This window comes from Podarcis cretensis (genome assembly GCF_951804945.1).
Source record: "Podarcis cretensis genome assembly, chromosome: 4".
Classification (NCBI taxonomy): domain Eukaryota; kingdom Metazoa; phylum Chordata; class Lepidosauria; order Squamata; family Lacertidae; genus Podarcis; species Podarcis cretensis.
In genome coordinates, this window is record NC_137173.1 from 26,590,588 (window position 1) to 26,609,368 (window position 18,781).

General features: G+C 44.1%; 1 protein-coding gene and 2 long non-coding RNA genes across 6 annotated transcripts in view; 2 read left to right on the top strand and 1 right to left on the bottom strand.

The window, feature by feature from the left end:
- The window catches only part of LOC307215185, a 371,333-nt gene that overhangs the window by 26,457 nt on the left and 326,095 nt on the right, over positions 1-18,781 (top strand). The gene's annotated exons all lie outside the window — the stretch shown is intronic.
- LOC307215157 lies at positions 3,118-17,660 on the top strand. 2 transcript variants are annotated; one of them, XR_013838330.1, is made up of 4 exons: positions 3,118-5,651; positions 14,460-14,581; positions 16,410-16,576; positions 17,542-17,660. It is a non-coding gene; the product is annotated as an uncharacterized lncRNA (long non-coding RNA). The 2 variants fall into 2 exon arrangements; XR_013838331.1 differs by lacking the exon at positions 14,460-14,581.
- Positions 6,171-18,781, bottom strand: part of LNX2 (ligand of numb-protein X 2) — a 75,395-nt gene continuing 62,784 nt past the window's right edge. For all 3 annotated transcript variants that reach the window (XM_079973740.1, XM_079973741.1, XM_079973742.1), the window contains exons 4-10: positions 17,597-17,796; positions 16,328-16,696; positions 13,697-13,840; positions 11,796-11,973; positions 10,272-10,503; positions 8,790-8,948; positions 6,171-8,200 (exon numbers count right to left, since the gene is read on the bottom strand). In XM_079973740.1, coding sequence (XP_079829866.1) covers positions 8,065-8,200; positions 8,790-8,948; positions 10,272-10,503; positions 11,796-11,973; positions 13,697-13,840; positions 16,328-16,696; positions 17,597-17,796 — 1,418 coding nt within the window. In that variant the 3' untranslated portion in view covers positions 6,171-8,064. The remainder of the gene's footprint in view (positions 8,201-8,789; positions 8,949-10,271; positions 10,504-11,795; positions 11,974-13,696; positions 13,841-16,327; positions 16,697-17,596; positions 17,797-18,781) is intronic.

An 18,781-nucleotide genomic window follows, 5' to 3' on the forward strand; every position in this document is an offset into this window, starting at 1 on the left:
ATAAATTGGGGAGGGGAGCACCCATCATATCGAAGTGTCCAGTGATTAACCAGAGCCCAATCAACAGAAGCAATTATGGCAAGTAGACAAGAGAAACAAAGTGGAGATGGAAGTAAGAAAAATAGGAAAAATGGAACTCTGAGGGGGAGTAAGGAGGAGTTGGGGGCAAAATCTAAAGAAAAAAGGCATCAAGAACAAGCAGATATCTTGGATAAAATAAAAGAAATGATGCAGAAAGGCAACGAGATTCTCAGAAACCAGATAGTGACAGACATTTCCACTCAAATAGACAAAGCAATTTCAGAGATCAAAGTAAGATAAAGTAGAAGCAAAGATGGACCAAATCCAAGAAAGAGTGCAAAACAATAATGAAAAGATAAAGCAACATAATGTGAAAATTGAGCAATGGGAGCTGAGAATGATGAGAGTATTTCAGGAGTTTTACCAAGAGTTATATCCAGCAGGTAACAATTCTGTGAGGAAGATGAAAGAATATACTGAGAGACACTGGAAGATAAAGCTAGAAAGGAATGATAAAGAGGTTATGGAACAACCAATTTCAGAAAAAGATATAGAGGAAGTTATAGGGAAACTGAAAAAGGGGGGAAGCCCCAGGAGCAGATGGATTGGGAACAGAATATTATAAGGTATTTTAAAGAATATTGGTTCTTAAATTAAAAGTATTATATAATTCAGTAATAGAGGTTGAGATGATCCCACATCATGGAACAATCAATGATTATCTTAATTCCAAAACCAAGTAAAGATTTGAAGGACCCAGGATTGTATAGACCGATTTGCCTAATAAATCAAGATGCTAAAATATTGACTGCAATAATGGCAAAGGACGAATAATTTCATGTGTAAATATATAAATAAAAACCAATGTGGCTTTGTATCAGGAAAACAGATGTCTAGTTTAATAGCAAGAGTGTTGAATAAAATAGATATAATAAGAAAAAATAAATTGAAAGCTGGTATAGTAGCATTGGATATCTTTAAGGCTTTTGACAGTGTAGAATGGCCGGTGTTAAAAATAATTAGAGAAAGTTTAGGATTTGGAGAATGATCTAAAGGATTACTAGATCAATTATACTTGAGGAACACAGCATATTTCACATTGAACAATGGTATAACAGAACAAATAACACTAGCCTGAGATAGAAGACAAGGGTGTCCCTTTCCCCAATTTTATTTGTATTGGTCATTGAAACTCTGGCCAATGTAATTAGAGAAGATGGAAATATGAAATGAATAAGCAATAAAGGAAAAGAGAAAATAAGCTTATTTGCAGATGACATCTTGCAAACAATCAACAATCCGTTGGAAAATATGCAGGTAATAGAACCACATTTGAATTTTTTGGGAGAAATAGCAGGGTTGCGAAATAATAGGTGCAAATCAGAGATTATGAGATTTAATTACGATGAAGATGAAAAACGAAAACTTTTGAAGGAAAAAAATAGATATAAAATTAAGAAATGTAATAAAGTACCTGGGAATAAATATAACAAGAAGCTTAGATATTGGAGACAGAGATAAAGGGTTGGCAAAGTATTATTAATAAATTTTGTAATGAGGATCAGAAACCCAGAATTAATCAAAGAAAAAAATCCCAAAATCCCAGAAAATATGTGGGCTAGGTCTCCACAACATAAAGTTATATTATATAGCAAATAAGACATATTATAGATGGGATAACACAACAAGGAGAGTTAGCATGGTTAAAGAGTGGTACACAGAAAATGAGGGAGAAATTAGTGAATATATTTTCTGTCAAACAGAATAGGAAATGGTAGCAGAATATTGAAAATCCCTTATTAAGAAACATCATTGAGATACGGGCAAAATATAAAGGAAAATTGATACCAGTAAATTCCCCACTAACCCCGGTGGTGGTGATGGAAGATTTCCCAGTAAATTTTAAGAAGGACATTGAAAAAGAAGTGAAAGAAGAAAATATTTAAAATAAAGGAATGAGTGGAAAAATGAGAAGCAAAGAATAAGAGAAGCTCTAACAGGAAGTAAAATAACTTGGTTTAACTGTATACAACTCGAGCAATGGACAAAGAAGTGGTTAAGGGGTGCACATTTTTATTTTTTTTTATTAATATAAATAATTAAATTAATATAAAGCAATATAATATTTTTGTTAAGGGAGAATGGGTTTTTTAAAAATCTCTAATCCTTCAGTTTATATATGACACTGTTGAATCTCATCATTTAAGACGGAAGGCAGAGCAGAACAAACCCAATCATATAGACTACAACACTACAAAGGAAGGAAATTTGTCTATGTATCAACAGGGCAAGGGAGGGAGAACCCACTCCAAACTAGTTCTCATTACTAAAGATCATGAACAATAGCAGTAGCTCCCCTGAACGGGAAGTCTAGCTGCATTGCTTGCAATTACTAGATCAAGCATTCAGAGGAAGGAACACTTTGGTTTTGTCTGTATAAGAGGATGTTTTACTGGGGCAACCCAGTCAAATGGGCGGAAGAAGAAGAAGAAGAAATAATAATGAATTCAGTGTGATGCCCCCGTTTCACATAGAATGTATCAGGTGGAGCAGGAATGCTTCCCCACCTGTTAGGCTTTATCGTAGCCTGCAGTGAAATGTAATACACTTTTATTTGCAAAGTGTTGCATTAAACCTCAAAGGTTACTTCACCACACCCACAAGCTTTTGGGAAGATGATGGGATGACACTCATTCACCCTAGTTAACGGCTATGGATTTTTTGGAATATGAGTGAAAGTCATTACACCAGTGGCTGCAAAAATAGAAGAAAGGATCAAGATCGGAATTGCTGTATTTGGATTATATATGAGACTATGCGCAGGACCTAGAAATAATTACCATATCTCCAGACGATCAGAACACGGGAAGTCACCAAAGTTGTTTAATTTGGAATGTTTAATTGGCTTTATAACTTGTATTATGATTTGGTATGATTTGACATTGTGATAATGTGACCCATATTGGAGTGTTATTAATGAAAAATTATATATATATATATATATTTAAAAAGAGGGCTTTACCCTGTTCTCAAACCTTGGTGCCTCCATACCTGCCCATAACAGCAGTGCAACGGTGATGTCTTGTCATTCCATGATGTACCCTCTCACTTGCCTGCTGCCAAGCCAGATATTTACTGTGGATAAGGGATCCTGAGGTGCACCATGCATTTAAGGTGCCCCCAAATCACTTACATAGAAAGCTGTGTTATACTGAGATCAGGCTATTGGTTTATGTAGCTCTGCAAAGGACTAGCCTCAGTTCTCCAGGCTGTTAGGCAGGGGTATTCTCAGCCTTACCTGGAGCTTTGGGAGAGTGAGCTTCGAACTTTTCCCAGGCAAAGCCGATGCTCTGCCGCTGTGCTACAGCCCTACACAGGATGTAGAGGACCATTAAACTGAAATTGGATGGATCCACAAGAAGCTTTGCTAATGTTGACCTTGCAACAAGAGCATGCACCCCTCTGTGCACCATCATGGCAAACTGCTTTTGAAATTGAGGGGAAATTCAGAAGCAGCTTCCGATCAAGTAGAGAGGGGAAATGTTTTCCACCCAAGAGTAGCATTCCTTTCTACTCAATCTTCTGGGGACCACATGCCAGTGGCGGGCAGGGCCAGAGGCAAAGGTGAGCCTGAGAATGAATGCAAATTTTACCTTTGCACAGCAAAGTTTCTGTGCACACCTGCTTGTTCTCCATCCAGGCAGGCAAACAAACATGAGGCATCATCAGAATTCAAGGACATATTCCAGCAGGCTAAAAACACTCAAGAACGGTGCAAAGCTGAGCCAGTAATGGGTGTGGCTGGGAAGGGTGTGTTACATGAGAACCTGATAAGGTAAAGGTAAAAGATCCCTGGACGGTTAAGTCCAGTCAAAGGCGACTATGGGGTTGCAGTGTTCATTTTGCTTTCAGGCTGAGGGAGCCACCGTCTATCCACAGATAGCTTTCCAGGTCATGTGGCCAGCATGACTAAACTGCTTCTGGTGCAAAGGGACACCGTGGCGAAAACCAGAGCGCACGGAAACGTTTACCTTCCCGCTGCAGCGGTACCTATTTATCTACTTTCACTGGTGTGCTTTCGAACTGCTAGTTTGGCAGGAGCAGGGACCGAGCAACGGGAGCTCACTCCGTCACGGGGATTCGAACTGCCAACCTTCTGATTGGCAAGCCCAAGAGGCTCAGTGGTTTAGACCACAGGGCCACCTGTGTCCCCATGAGAGCCTGATAATGAGTCTTGAAGGGCCACATTTTCCCCCACCCTGTCATAAAGCATGGAAATTGGTTGTTCGGAGAAAGCATTCCAGAGAGTGAGTGCCAATACCTTTTGCAAGCCAAAGGAACTGTGGATCCTGCCCTATGGAGGAGGTCTAGCTTTGTATGCATCTGGGCTAAATACATTCACAAATGCGTAATCTTAACACAGTATTCTACTACATGAATCTACAGTATGAAAGCGAAATAATTTCCTATTATACAGAGAAGTGGGCTTTTCTTTTTTTAAACAAATCAAAGGTCTGTAGCTTTATTATGAACAAAGGTACTTTCGGGGGGTGGGGGGTGGAAATGACATGCTGTAATATCCTGCATTACATAGCTTCTAAATTGGGAGAGGAGCGGGGGGGGGGGGAGTGGGAGGGATCTCATGCCTCACAATGGATAGATGTAATGGGATTGAAATACATTCTCCGATCGTTAATACAAGCTTCATATAATACAGAGATAATTGATGAAATCGGCTGACCGTTTTTGGACCTTGGTTGCATTTTTAAAGCAGGCAAAACCCCTGGCCCAAGCAAAAATCTAGATCCAGTCAGGAGCAAACATAGGAGCGCCTTACAAAAGGGTGTCCTTTGTGTCCAAGTGGCACAGACTGACTGAAACATGCGAGAAGTTAGCAGTTTGGTTTAGAAATGTAAACGTGAGTCAACTCTAGGTAGAAATTAAGGTAGCTGTCATCAGCTCAATGACAGTCGATTCACCGATAAAATTATTCCGCAAAAAGACAACAGATTGTTTTCCAGCAGTTCACGTGAAGGCATTTGGGCTTTTGTCAGCAGATGACAGAGCAAGGGGTTGGGGGGTGCAGTTCCTTCTCTCAGCTTGGGGGGAAAAGCAAGATAGAAAAAAATCTCTCCTTTGGACTTCCTGAAATTGTAGTAATGTAGAACACTTAGCAACAGCTTCCCCCTTTGCTTAAACCATGTCTCTGATTTTGTATACAATCCACTCAAAGAGAGCTAAAGACAGCTGCAGTATAAACTGTAAAAATGGTTTTTAGAAAAAAGCGTTTCATCAAAATTCTTACATAGCAAAACATTCACTTTGGAACAGTAATTATTAGTAGACACTAACAGATCAAAGGTCACCTCCCCCCTTTTTTAAAATAATTGCCAGCATTCTTAGTAATCACATCAACGTTAAGCTTTCATTGTAGGGTACAAACCTTTTCATATACTAAATAGTTTGCTAAGAAATAATCTAATTATTGCACTTCATTATTATTATTTTCTTTTTAAAAAATCCAGGCTTTTGTCCTACTGCATGAGAACGGATGACCTGCAAATAAAACGATGGAATGAAAATGGCTTCTTACAAAAAGACACACTTTTAGAAGATTATGGAAGAATATGGTAGGTGAGTATGAAAATGTTTGTAAGCGTCTGCCCCTTTGTTTTATGTTTAACTTGTATTACGAATTACAAAAAGATACACGTCCAATACAGTGGGGAGGTGGGAGGTTGCCTACCACTCACATAATGAATGGGGTGACCTGGTGCAGACACTGATCTTAACCCAGAACAGCCACGTTTATAGTGGTTGCACCAGCACTTATCTGCAATCTAAAGCTGAATATTGGAAACCACCCAATGTAATCACAACCAGGCCTGTGTCAATTCTGAGCATCCTGCAACAGCGTTGCGCAGGAATGAGAAGGGGCATTGTGTAGCATCATAGGAATCTCACCTTTCATTTAAAGAGGAAAACCAAGCAAGTTTCTAAGCCTTATGACTGAAGATATTAATTTGAATTGGTGTTGAGTGAATCCTGGAAGTCTGGGGAGAACTTCTAGTGGCATTGAGCTGGAGCTTCGTTCTGCTGCATGGCTCCCCATCTCACCATATGACTAGCAAGGCAGAATAAATACATACACTTGCAAGTTTTCATAATTTATTCAGATTACAGGATTTTGGTTTATCACAGCGGGTTCACAACCTTGTCCGTAGCACAGCACAGACGATGCATGGAGAATGTGTGCACGGTTACGCATTTGATGCAGAAACAACTCGGGACACAGTGCAGATCTCACTGACTGGTGGTGCACTGATGTGTTCATGACTTAAATCAAATAGCAGCCGCAGCCTTGGGGTCGATATTAACTGGGTGGCAAACTCTGGCTGCCATGCTTGACAGTGAAACATGGGCCTGCTGATTGCATGGAACTAGGGACAGGTTCATACACTACAATGGTGATGTGGAGTTTCCTGGTCCAAATGATTTTGTGGGACAACCTCATGGTCTGCCCCTGCCCCCCATCTTGGATTTCCATGGCAGCGCTGCATCTCATGGTGGTGGCAGGTGACATGGTGCTGTGCTAGCGGAAGGCAGTGCAATGAGTCCCGCTAGCGCAACAGGATTTCCCTCCTCCCAGAATCTACTTGGGACGGTCAGGAGAATGGCCGGGAGAGCACGCAGAGGGAAGAAAAGGGAGATCGTTCTGTCTGGCAAGCAGAAACGCTTGTGCTGACAGAATGAACTGCTCAGTGCAACTTTGAATATCACCCTAAATTTCCCGATGGGGCTTTTCCAGCCTTATTGGGAGATGCAAGGCTTTGAACCTGGGTTTGTTTGTGTGCAAGGCATCTGCTCTGCCACTGAGCTATGGCCCCTCCCCCTGTACGCTTGCCTGCAGCTTGTTTGCTGGAGCCGTGATTAACTGTGACCAGCATGACACCAACCTCCCAACAGCTGAATTGCCTACTGGGATGGGGAAGGGCTGAGCCAGTGTAACCAATGTGGTGCTTCCACCAGTGTGGTTGCACAGTCCCAAGCTTGCCTTCACCTTGTCTAGGTAAGCAGCAGCGGCACCACGGCCAGCAGGGCGGCTCCATGCCCCCTACCCACTGTGCCAGCTGCTGCTCGCCATAACACAAGGAATTGCCCCCTTCTGATAGAGACATAGGGATTGCAAGATTCAACTTGTACGACCGTTCTCTGGTTGAATGCTCAAGAGCACATGTTAACCACAGGAAAGGGTGCTTCTTAAAAGCTTCTTTCCCAAGTGATGGTGTCCACAACATGGGGAAGCAAAATCGGATATATTTTATTGGAGTTGGGGGCTACCGTTGAGAGTCCTGTGTGACAAGAGTCTGCTTGCACATTTCATTCTGCCTAGTTCAAGCCCTCAGATCCAGCTTGCAGATTGGATCCTGGCAGGATCCTGCTTGTACACTTGGGTCAACACTTAGCAGCAGCAGGATCAGCGAAGCTGGCCTTGGACATGCAATATAAACACTAGGGTCGCTGGGGAAAGCTGTCCTCTGCAAGCAACCCCTCCATGGCTCTAAAGCAGGCATAGGCAAACTTGGCCCTCCAGCTGTATTGGGACTACAACTCCCATCATCCCTGACCACTGGTCCTGTTAGCTAGGGGCGATGGGAGTCATAGTCCCAAAACAGCTGGAGGGTCGAGTTTGCCTATGCCTGCCCTAAAGTGTGTTGTGCACGTGGATGCTTGGATGGGACAACTTGTGAAAAAACAAAGCAAAGCAAAAACACAACAAACATGGCAGAAATGGTGGTTTCGAGATGGAAAGAGACACACACTGAGGTTGAGAGTCTTCCTTTCCCATCCCTAGCTCCCCCGCAAGGTATGAATGTAGCAGTTTTTGGCCCAGCTTATTACCAGCTGCATAAGTAGTAGAAAAGGGGGGGGGGAGGAGAAAACACAGCTTGAAGATTTTGAACCAGCCATCTAGAAAAATTAAGCTGCTTGAATCAAAGTGGTGTTTGTTTTCCTTTTGTTTTCCTTTTTTTTTTTGCAAGTCTATACAAGACTTCCTGGCCAGCAGATAACTGTCAATGTTACTTTGTTCCTCTGTTCTTTCAGCATAGGAACCAGTGCTGAGTGGCTCATGCCCACGGTTGAAAGTCCATTGACCGCAACAATCATATCGCCGCATCTAAAAGACAGAGATAGAGAGGGAGAGAAGCCAGTGAGGGCTAGTAATATGACACAGTTGCGGTAGCCTAACCCTGAGATCATTCACAACCCTGGGATGTACTACTGAACAGGCACATACAGGAATTCACTGTGACGGATTAATTCTATAGCTTAAATCTCCATACATTTGCGTAAGAGAAAACAACAGTTCTAAAAAGCGATTGGGTGCTGTGTACTAGTACACAACTTCTGCACGCTATGGTTTATTAAGACAAGGTTCCTGGCTTACCTTCACTCACAAGGTTGTTATTTCCAGCTAGTTTACTTGAAATCAACCCTAAATGCCCTAACCTTGGTGGATAAACATTTTCATTTTTAAAAAAACTATCAATTTTGAAAGGTGACTATGTTGTGTACGGAAAAAAGAATGGACATGCAAATAAGCTCAGTATGACCACATTATAAATTTACACAGGAATACGTTTAGAGCACACAATTTAAACATACTACAGAATGTCACAAAGAATTTGCAGAATCACATACAAGCTCTAGCTATTGTCCTTCCTTGTTTCAGATACACATAAAAAGAAAGAACCAGAACAGCTTACTTGAGTCTTCCGTCGAAATACGCTGGTGTTCCCAGGACAATTGTTTTTATGAAGAAAGGCTGATTTGTGTGATTTTCCTCATAGCCGCCGACAATGCTAAAGCCCCAGCTTGCTAAATTGCTCCTCCGTAGCACCACATCATGGCAACTATGCAGGCAGCTGCGAAAATAATATTATTATAAAATTTCTATACCACCCTTCATGTGAGGATCACAGGGCAATTTACAACATAAAAATGCAAAAACACATAACATAGTAACAAACAACAATTATACCCCCCTCCACGCACAGTTTAAAAGGTCATAAATTGTTTAATTAGCAAAAGGCCTAGGTGAAGAGGAATTGTTTTGCCTGGTGTCTAAAGATATTTAACAAAGGCGCCAAGTGAGCCTCCCTGGGGAGAGCGTTCCACAAGCAGGGAGCCACTGCAGAAAAGGCCTGTTCTCAACTTGCCGCCCTCCAGGCTTCCCGTGGAGGAGGCACACACAGAAGGGCTTCAACATCATCCCAGGGTCTGGGTCAGTTCATATAGGGAGAGGCAGTTCTTGAGGTGTTGGGGTCCTGAGCTGCTTGAGGCTTTATAGGTCAAAAACCAGCACTTTGAATTAGGCCTGGAAACGAATTGGCAGCTAGTGAAGTCAAGGCAGGATTGGCATTATATTCTCAAAACTGTCCTACCACGGTGAGCAACCTGGCCACTGAATTCTGCACCAGCAGAAGTTTCTGAACTATCTTCAGAGGCAGCCCCATGTATAATGTGTTGCAGTAATCTACCCTAGTAATCTATTCTAATCTACACATAACAGGTAGGTTAATGTTCCATTTGCGCAATCATCGCTGCTTGCCGGACGGAACAATCCCCTCCACTTCCTATCCTGTGCTGTTCTGGGGGCTCTTCCAAACCCCTACTGCCAATTTCAGGGGGCATGGGAAGAGAGTAGAGGGGGAAAGCCCCATTGCACAAGCAATGGGTTTCCATTGATGGTGAATCCCTCTCAAAGGGTGGTAGTCAGCTCAGTTTTATTCAGAGTACACCTACAGAAATTAATGAACCCGAGTAAGTTAGGTCCATTAATTTCAAAAGGTCTGCTCCGAGTATAATTTTTGAATATTGCCCATAAATTATAATATGCAAATGTTATGCTAATCAGTGTTTTGCTCGTTTTGGGGATGCATTTCCTCTGTTAGGGTGAGGACACTGCAGTTGGATGCTGTGGGCCTCCCTTTCCAACAGTCACAGAAGAAAGGTCTGCTTCTACTGCGCAGTGCTACTCTGCATTCTCCAATATGGCAAACTAGATGCAAAGCCGGACCAAGACATAGAAGAGATCTTCATTTGCAAATGGGTGGTACACTGATTTTTTAACTAAGAAATATTAATCAGGTGGCCTAAAGGCTACTCCAGAGGCCTGGCCAAACAAGAATGCCAGAAATGCAGAAGACTACAAGTCAAAGTATGGTTGTCTGATTGTCGAGCAGTACCTGGGAAGCCCCAGCCACATAACCCATGATGGGGACCAACTTGCATCGTATTCGTTCTCACTGATGGTGCTGGGTTGCTCATCATTGGCCTGGGGCTGCTCTTCAGCAATCTGGACCTCCAAAGCTTTGAGGGCAACGACAGAAGAGGCAGCACTGGCTTTCAGCATGGCCACTGCCTCGCTGTGGCTTAGGTTGGTCAGATCAATGCCGTTAATATTCATCAGCACATCGCCTGGTGGAAAAAAGAAAATAGAAGCCATTAGTTGGCCCAGAAACCTGTGGCTTTCCTGTAAAAATGCATAGCTTGTTGTTTTCTGCTCCTCACTCACACCTGGACCCTACAGGCAAATGCACCTGTGATGGTACGCAAGGTGGTTCAAACCCAGGTTGGAAGAGAAGCATCTGGCATAGTGACGTCCACTTCAGGACTGCAAAGTCAGCAGTCTTTGGGAAAACGACGTATCTCGGGAGCATGTTTGCAGGCCAGAATGTTGCACACCAGGCACCAGATGGTTTGATGGGGAAGACCTCCCTCCTTTCCTGCCTCCCACTTGCAGCCATTGCTGAAGCATCAATAGCAGCCAGGTAAGCGAGGTGGAAGGGATGCAGTGCAAGATTGAAGGGGGAAGAGAGGGGGTTCCAAGGCTCTCGAAGGCCTAATTGGGTTGGCTTGGAAATAAGCAGAGTTCTCTGCGTTTTGGAAAGGGGAAACATCTTGGCTTGTTTCTAATCCAATCCTAATGAGGCTAGTAGGTCCTGTGTGATGCAGGTCCAACCTTCTAGGCTGCTTGTCAGCTGCCAATAGATTTTTACAACAGTGACACAAGATGCACGGCGTTTATGGTTATGTTGCAGTGTTGCTGGCTCTGCGATGCACAGAGGATGCATCTCTTAAGTCATGAACAACTTCTTGCTCTTCTTGCTCTTTACCCTAACAGATCCAGAAAAAGGAGTGAAAATTATGCACATTGCATAATCAAGCCCTTCAAAGTGTGCTTTCAGGGTGCGGTGGAAGAAGCCCCAAAGTTCTTCCTTCTGCTTTCCCCCATATAAACAGTAAAAAATGTGTGTCTCTGCTTTAGAGACATGCAGAACTCATTTGGAAGGGGGGGGGGGAATAAAAAGGGCTAGATGACGAAAGTGCTTCCCAAAAATCATTTATATACCTCAAGCATTAAAACTGATGCTCAGAAAGGATGATGGGGCTAGCCTACAATCCCATTCATCCCTGGCAGGAAGGAATATTCTTCAGATACTGGAACACATATTCAATGTGATATCTAGCTTGGACTCTTCTATTGTAACTTGCCTATGCAATGGATGTTATTTGTAATGATTACAGGAACAGTTGTTACCCCATAAGATCTTTGCACAGAAACTGTGAACTTCCCAATGAAACCAATGGGAGGTTTGCAAGAGAAATGGCACCCCCCATTCATTTCAATGGGGGTTGTGGAGAGCTTTGTACTTTGGCTAATTGGGAACAGTGCAACACGCTGCCTGAGGAGCCCATTCTAGTCCCACCTCTTTTGATCCTGCCATCTCTTGCCAAGCAGCCTTGAGGTTGCACGCTCGTGACAAATATTGGCAACTCCCCACTCTTGCTTCCTCGGCCTCCCGCTACAGTCATGCCAAGGGACTCGTGGGGCTCTTTCTTCACCGTGATATGCTTCTCTTGGCAAGTAACACATTGGGAAAGGTCCTGCAAAAAGGCAAATGCCGTCCGTTAGGCAGGTTGAATCTGAAATCCATATTTAGCCTTTTATAAAGGTGTGGTATTTATTCCACCCACCCTGCCCCAGCAAAAAAACAGAAGAAGAGCTGAGATCTGGAGCACCTCCATAAACTTCCTGGGAAATGCAAAATGTTGCTGTACCCTGTTGTCTGCCTCTAGATACCATGCTGGGTGGTTGCACAATAGCCAAGCATCATTCCACTCTTGGGGGGGGGGGCTGTTTAGGACAGTTATCTTTTGGAGGTGTGGAAGTGTTCAGCAACAAAGACTCACAACTAGTGCCAGCTGTTGAAATTATATGCTCAGGTGTTGCTCACTATACAGTGGTACCTCGCAAGACGAATGCCTCGAAAGACGAAAAACTTGCAAAACGAAAGAGTTTTTCGTTTTTTGAGTTGCTTCGCAAGACGGATTTCCCTATGGGCTTGCTTCGCAAGACGAAAATGTCTTGCAAGTTTGTTTCCTTTGTCTTGCAAGTTTGTTTCCTTTTTCTTAAAACCGTGCATTCACTTCGAGGAGCAGCTCATAGCACGCGGTGTGGTAGCCTTTTCTGAGGTTTTTGAAGACTTTGGTGATTTTTGAAGCTTTTCCAAAGTCCGTGCTTCGCAAGACGAAAAAATCGCAAGACGAAAAAACTCGCGGAACGGATTAATTTCGTCTTGCGAGGCACCACTGTACTCTGCTCTGATCTGCAATGAGTACCAATTTTTCATAGAACAAAGGATCACAGGAGAACATAAGAAGAACGTGAGAACATAAGAAGAACATAGGGAGGCAAGAGCCACCTGTTGGATCAGGTCAGAGGTCCATCTATTCCAGCATCCTGTTCATACAGTGGCCAACAGGATGCCTGCAAGTGTCAGGGACTGGGCAGAGGAGGAATGGTGGAGACCGCCTCACCAGTCTGACCCTTCCAGAGAAGAGGAAGACCGTTCAAAATTACAACGGGGGTTTGAGGGAGGTCACAGCTCAGAGGAAGATGAGGAGGAAAGTTGGGAAATAATGGGAGAGGAGGAGCAGGCAGAGCCAGAGCAGCAGCTGGCTGACACGTTATCACTAGAAAGCATTCCAGACCCTCCATCTCCCAGAACATGGCGAGCCTTAAAAGTAGGAGAGCAAAGGGCTCGGAGACAGATGGCCCTAAGTGGCAACCGTAAGGGTGTGCGTGTGCTGTTGAGGCATGAGGAAGTGGAAGAAAAGGGGGTGGAGATTTACTTGGGATGCCATTATTCTAAGAGGCTGCATTCTCAAGCCTCTCTTTGCAAATATTGAATAAAATGAAGTTGGTAAGGACTTTTCCTTGTCTTATCCATTCCTGGCAACCTGCCGTGGGGGTTGGTTCCTCTGCCACCTGACAGCAAGTGGGATATGAGCACAACAGCACTCACCCCAGCAACTGGAATTCCAAGGCAGTATATAAATTTAACAAATAAAACACTGCCTCTGACACTGATATTGATAGGTGCCATTCAACCACTCATAGGAAGAGCCACACTACCCACTGGAGCAGACATTACTATCGTTATTTATTAAATTTGTACAGCATACCGCCTTATACCCATAGATCTCAGGGCATTTCAGTTTTTTCCACCCTCCCACCAGAATTCATGAAACTGCTTGTCGCAACTTTGCTAGTAATGAATAGGCACTACTTTCAGTGGTCAGCAAGCCCCACCGCCCTCCAGCTTACCTTATGTGGGCTGGGCCTGTTACTGTGATACAGCGAATGAGACTGATGTTGGCTGATGGGGTGAATCCCTCCATCTCTGAGAATGCTCACGATCTGTGACTTGGCAGGCCTGGAAACGGCTAGGCTCACCCTCTCGCCGCTGGCCTGTGGGGAACAAAACAAAGGAACAGGAAGGGCAGTTGGGAAGAAATCAGCATTATTACCAGCACCACAGCCAGACAGCCCTAAAATAAAATGGGTAATGCATGACGCAGGGCAATAGTGGGGGAGATTTCTGCTTTTTCTCACAAACCAACTAGCCACCAACTGCAAAAAGTATAGAATGGAAGAATTCTGCGCCCAGGAATCTCTTCTGAGTACCAGAACTGAACTAGGCCCTATGCACACAACCCTTTAGGAGGGCCCTGTTTGTTCACCTAAATAAATGTGACTATGTCTGAAAATATGAAAGAGCTAAATTCATAAAAGTGAACTAGCTAATAACATTTTTTTAAAAAATAGAATTTTAAACTAGGAACTTCTGGTGGGCTGTTTTGTTTCATTTAAAAAAGAGGCAAAGACAAAAAATCTTGCCAACTGGCTGGCTGAGGTGGCAAATATGCAGGTAACGTTCTGCCCAATCAAAGTATGATGATGCAACCTAAGAGGTTTAAACTCAGTTCATGCCTATAAATCTGTCATTGCACTCAACAGCCATTTTGCACAGAAACCCATTCCTGAACAATTTTCAGTATTTTGGAACGGTGATTTATTACAGTTGCAGGTCTGTGATGTTATGCTCCAGGATGCCATAGCAGTTTCCCTAAAAGCAGGAAAACAATGCTGTTTCTCTAGTACGCCACAAGATGTCCTGTTAAAGGTTGCTTTCCTGTGGAAACAGAGATGGTGCTTGTGTGAGAGACACAGTGATCGAGGAGATGAGCTGGGACGGATGAATATGGATTGCCTAGTAGTTTGCTTGAAGTAATATCTTCTTCTTTTTTTGAAAGGTTGGTATCTCCTTTGAAACAAGTATTTTTAAAATTCCCCTTTTAACTACTTGCTCCCCTCTTCTCCTTCCTGATCCCAGTCTCTTCCCATGTACCAATTCACAAAGCAAGAGGGTGTCTCAAATGCCAGTGCAGTAACACAGGGGTCCCCAGGGTGACCTCCCATTTTGCATTTTAGGTGGGGATTCCCATTTACAGGGCTCAATCGTTCCAGTTCAAGCTCTGTGGATGCAGAATATCATCAAAAGGCTCCAGCCTAGCTGGGGATCGTACAACTCCCTGAGCTGTAAATGTTGATCAAAAGAACTGGACAGGGTACCTCAGTATACGTTGGTTTTAAAAGAGACCTAAAAACCTGCTTTGCACCAAGTCAGATCATTAGTTCAGCTGGACTGGCAGTATCTAATCTCACTGCCAGCAGCTCTCCAGCGTCCCTGGCAGAAGTCTTGCCAGTTGAGAACGTTTCCTGTTATTAAGATACATGGCACTCAGTCAACGCACTGGTTCATGTAGCATTAAAAGCTGATTTCTATACACAGCCTAAGAGTGTGTGAGTAAACCCATGCTTTCCTCCCTTTAGTGAAACAAAAATAACTCCTTGTGTTAGGGAAACCAACCATATCATTTTAACATTGAAAACAGCCTTCATTGCACAAGTAAGAGTCCAAGGAGACTCCATGCTAACAAGTTGGTTTAGCAAAGTCATGTCCAATTTCCAGCAGGCTGCAACCTGCTATTGAGTATCAAAAACTGGCAGTGATCTACCACACTCTCCCATTGTCGTTCTTCAACTTAAACATATTATATTTGGCTGGGGATGTCCAATTCCCCCTTTACCAGATGAAGAGCTGGTGGGGAAAGTTCAGCATCCATGCAGAACTACGGGAACTTCTTTCTACGGGAACTGGCGGGAGGGGAGAGAAGGAGGAGGGGCATCATTGTCTCTTGCCCTTCCCGTAGCTCCTGCCACAGCTCTGCAGCCCGTGTAGAGCCCATGTGCCTCATCTTCACCTCCCTGGCCTGGGGCTGCGGATTGTAGGAGGCGGAGGCAGATGCCTCAAGCCTTTCCAGGGCCGGCCAGCTGGCTGGGCGTCGGGCAAAGCCAGTGGCCGGAGCAGGATGTGGGAGGTGGCTGTGAGGCAGAAGCGGCACTAGCACACCAGCCAGAGCACTTGCTGCGGCAGTGGCGAGCAAGCCTAGCTAAGAAGAACCTCAACTGGCCATGCCGCCTGAGGAGTTGCTCCAGCCACAGCCGAGCGCGCATTGAGGGTGCCCAGTGGCTATGGGAGAGGGCGGTGGGTGGAGACGACGAGGCCTTGGTCATGACTGACCAGAATCCATCGATGCGTTGGACATGTCTGGTTTAGAGGTATGAGAATAAGATATGACATTTTTCCAATCCAGGGATGGAAAACCTGTGGACTTCCAGATGTTGTTGGACTCCAACTCCCATCAGTCCCAGCCAGCATGGCCAACAGTCAGGAATGATGAGAGTTGGAGTCCAGCATGCCACAGGTTCCTCATTCTGGCTTATACTCTTATCTCGCTAGGTTTCACTTAAAATTTGCAACATCAGCATCCTTGGTAACTAGCAGAGCGTTGTGACTGCTTTCTCACCCTACAAGATTCAGCCGAAATTTACCTGGATAATCTGAGCAGCCAGTTCTGGGGTGCCATGCTTCAGGTCGTGCCCATTGATAGCCAACACTTTGTCGTTGCTACAGAGCCGGCCGTCCTGAGCAGCCAAGCCGCCTTCCAAAAGGTCAAGGATGAAAACCCCAGGCTCGTCCGTTCTGCGCACCAGCTTGATGCCAAGTTGTTCGTTGGCGTCGCGCTTGTGCAGGGTCACGTGGAAACTATCCTCTCGCTGCGGGGGGCTGTCACTGTGGTTGTGAGTTCGGCTCCCAAAGCGTCTCTCTCGGAGCACGGTCAGGTGCAGCGCCGTGCAAGGCTGGGAAAGGATGGCCCTGGCATGGTTGTGGGACACGTTGCTGATATCAAAGTTATTGACCTGAAAGAAAAGAATTAGGGCCATGCCAGTGGGACATGCAACAAAATGTTGGAGTGTCGAGTGCACCGTTTAGGGTACCAGCCAGCTATTCCTACTTGCCAAAATCTTCTAGTTTGAAAATGTCTCCTCCCCAAAACAAAACACACACACACACACACACACACACACAAAAGTTCTTACTTGAAAGGGTTTAGATGCTCCCAAGTTACAATTTTCACATACCCTGATTTGAGCCTAACCTCTTTTTTGCAGTTTTTAAGATCAATGAGGGTGTGTGTGTGTGTGTGTGTGTGTGTGGAATTTATAGAAATGATCAATAGTAATACACACAGCTTTTTTTCAGCCAAAACTCAGTTCCGGTACCTCTCAGGTGGGCACCATTGCCATTATAAGAGAACAAGGGAGGTGTTCATGGTGAATTCCGGCACCTCTTTTTCTAGAAAAATAGCACTGGTAATACATACTGCTGTGCTAGTTAAATTATGTTAACGTCTTATCAAAAAATAACCTCTCGGGGCATAGAAAGCTAAAGGAAACATAAGCACATTGTTTTACAAAAGGACAACAAGACATCCAGTCTGACTGCCACATTTAGAAAGATGCACCAGAATGGAAAAGAGTTATAGGATGAGAAACCCCCAAGAGCTGCATAAATCACCAGTATCAATGCTGATAGGGCAAACTCACACTGCCTGAATAATGTTTTCCAACCAGAGACTGCCATGCTAACATTTGTCCAGAATAGACAATTCCAATTGACTGCCAGGAAATGATAACACTCTCTCTCTCTCTCTCTCTCTCTCTCTCTTTCTCTCTCTCTCTTCCCCACCCACCATTTGATATAGAACAACACAGTCCGGACACACGCAAGTTGAGAAGAATATATAATTAGATACGTACTTGCAGTATTTGATCTCCGGCAAGGAGTCTTCCATCTCTGGCAATGATCCCATCTCGATAAACCTCTTGAATAACAATGTTGATCAAAGGTGTTTCATTGCCACCCACTATGCTAATTCCCAGCTCGATATAAGGATTGGACCGATGGATTTCTATGGTGGTGATCTCACCTTCCGGCAAACTCGGCGGCTGATGGGTTGCTGCCCGATTGGAAAAGAGAACAATATGGATGCTTCAATACATTTTTGTCCCTCAACAGAGTAAACTCCTGGGCAACAAACAACAGGATACCTGACATATCGTAATGCAGATCAGCTGAAACCAAACTTGCACCACTTAACCTGGCAGGCTAAGCCCTGCCCACGAGATTCATGTACAGGATTGTGACCTTTCACATTCTTATCAGCCCTCCTACTTTTGAAATCGCAGGCAGACAACAAAACCAGGAGCTTTACTGCACTGTGATGGGCCTCTAGACATGGGTGTGATCAGCACAGCACAGGAGTGGAGAGCTTCAAGCCGGGGGCAAATGTGGCCCTCAGGATTTTAGTAAGATGAGTGAAATTGCCCTGGAGGCTGGCTGTTCAGCTGCAGTAACTGGTGCCATCCTAGGTGCGGAAGGATTAATTCAGAAAGGCCCTGAGGCACAAATACAGGAAGCCAACTGTAACGAACATGGGATGCTCATGAGTGGCTGACCAGATTGCACGCCACTCTAGGAAGGGGAAGCGGAAGAACTCCTTTCCTCTCTGATAAGACTTCGCTTCCTCTCTAAAACCCCAGACTGAAACATTACCATAGGGTAACTGCAGGTAAATGCTGGTATTATTCAGTTTCCTTTTTTTTTTTTTGGTAGAAAAACATCTGATAGCTGAGAGTTGATAATGGGGAATCTAATTTTAACAAGATGTTTGATGATATCTGCAGAAAACACAGTGCTTAAGAGGAAGCACATTAAGAGGGGAGGAATTACAAACTATCCTTCCCATAACTGCATTAAAAGAGAGATTTCATATTTTCACACTAGGGTTTCATTATTCAGAAGCAGCAACCACCAATACCCTTCAATGGATGATGGGGAGCCTTTTTAGTTGTATTTTTAATGTATTTTTTTACCTCTGTGGCGCTAATTGTTTTTCTCTTACGCTGCTTTCTGGTTGGTTTTATATTGATTTTATGCTGGTT